General features: G+C 29.4%; 1 protein-coding gene across 1 annotated transcript in view; it reads left to right on the top strand.

Annotated features, from left to right (window-relative positions):
• LRP1B (low density lipoprotein receptor-related protein 1B) overlaps positions 1 to 1,352 on the top strand; it is a 2,414,068-nt gene that overhangs the window by 2,058,616 nt on the left and 354,100 nt on the right. Inside the window, exon 58 of the mRNA XM_006880809.1 lies at positions 410 to 532. Within this exon, the coding sequence (XP_006880871.1) occupies positions 410 to 532 (123 nt within the window). The remainder of the gene's footprint in view (positions 1 to 409; positions 533 to 1,352) is intronic.

Below are 1,352 nucleotides of genomic sequence, written 5' to 3'. Positions count from 1 at the left end.
ACACACACACACACACACACACTTCCAATTTCTCCACAAGACAGATTATAAGGACACCACATTTTTATTTATTATTAACCTAAACTGAGAATCTTTCACTTCATCTCTTTAAAGGCAGTTTGTTTTCCCATTAATATTTATATAAATCATTTGCTGTAAACATTCTACATTTGTTGTGGCCTACTTGAAGAATAATTTCAAATAAATTATGCCATATCTTAAGTTTATGGTGTGGAGAAGATAAAGAAATATTATGCCTTTATAAAGAACTGTCACAAATGCTCTTTATTGTGATAAATATTACTTTTTAGATTCATAGGGTGATATGATGATTCATTTGAACTTCTAAAACATTAAAGAGTGGTTTCTAGTAAGTATTACTCAATACACATTATTTATTTATTTTTAGGGATTGAACAATGTTATTGCTATAGACTTTGATTACCAGGAAGAATTCATCTATTGGATTGATTCTAGCCGGCCCAATGGTAGCCGCATAAATAGAATGTGCTTAAATGGAAGTGACATTAAGGTAACTAGATATAATAATGATTGAGTTATTAAATATTTTATTGTTAAGATTGAAATAAATAGAAAATGTTATTCAATAGTAGTGATACAGTGCAAAGAATATATTAGGATAGTTTGCATTTCATATTTATACAGTAAATAAACATTTTAGAATGAATAAGAGAATTTTAAATTATGTTTTATTATGAAACTACTACTTGCAGTGGTATTAAACTGTATGGTGTAAGCATTGGACTGGAACTTTAAATCTTGCCCTAGGAATATGATGGATATTTCAACTTTGAATGATTACTGTCGGATAGCCCAATGTGTTGATTTAATGAAAATTTAAAAAAAAATTGAGTGTGATAATTTATTTTTAAAAAATAAATGATTCTGGAAAGCCTAATGGCAAGAACCTGTGCTGCAATCCTGAAGGCATGTGGTTCAAATCCACAATCTGTTCTGGGGGAGAAGAATGGAAAATCTCCTCCCTGCCTCTGAAAATCCACAGAAGGGTAAGCTAGGGGTCTCTTTTGACTCTATGGTACATAAGAACAACAACATGTTAAAATTACAGCACTGTTAAGATTAACTTACTTAACATAGAAGTAATTGAATTTCTGTGGGCAAAATTATGAATGCTATGATAGCATTACAATTAAATGCATATTCAAATTATGGATATAAATTATTTCACAGCTTTTCCATATTTCCTGGATTTTGAGATAAGAAAGTATGCAATGTACACATTAACTAAAGTAGAATACTAAATAAGTTATTAAGACAACTTGGTGAAACTCATCAATTGCTTTATACTTGTTAATAGACATCTTAAACAT

The sequence above is a fragment of the Elephantulus edwardii genome, unplaced genomic scaffold (assembly GCF_000299155.1).
Source record: "Elephantulus edwardii isolate Elephantulus edwardi_28Jun2011 unplaced genomic scaffold, EleEdw1.0 scaffold00010, whole genome shotgun sequence".
NCBI lineage: Eukaryota > Metazoa > Chordata > Mammalia > Macroscelidea > Macroscelididae > Elephantulus > Elephantulus edwardii.
This window is presented reverse-complemented; position numbering and strand designations above follow the sequence as displayed.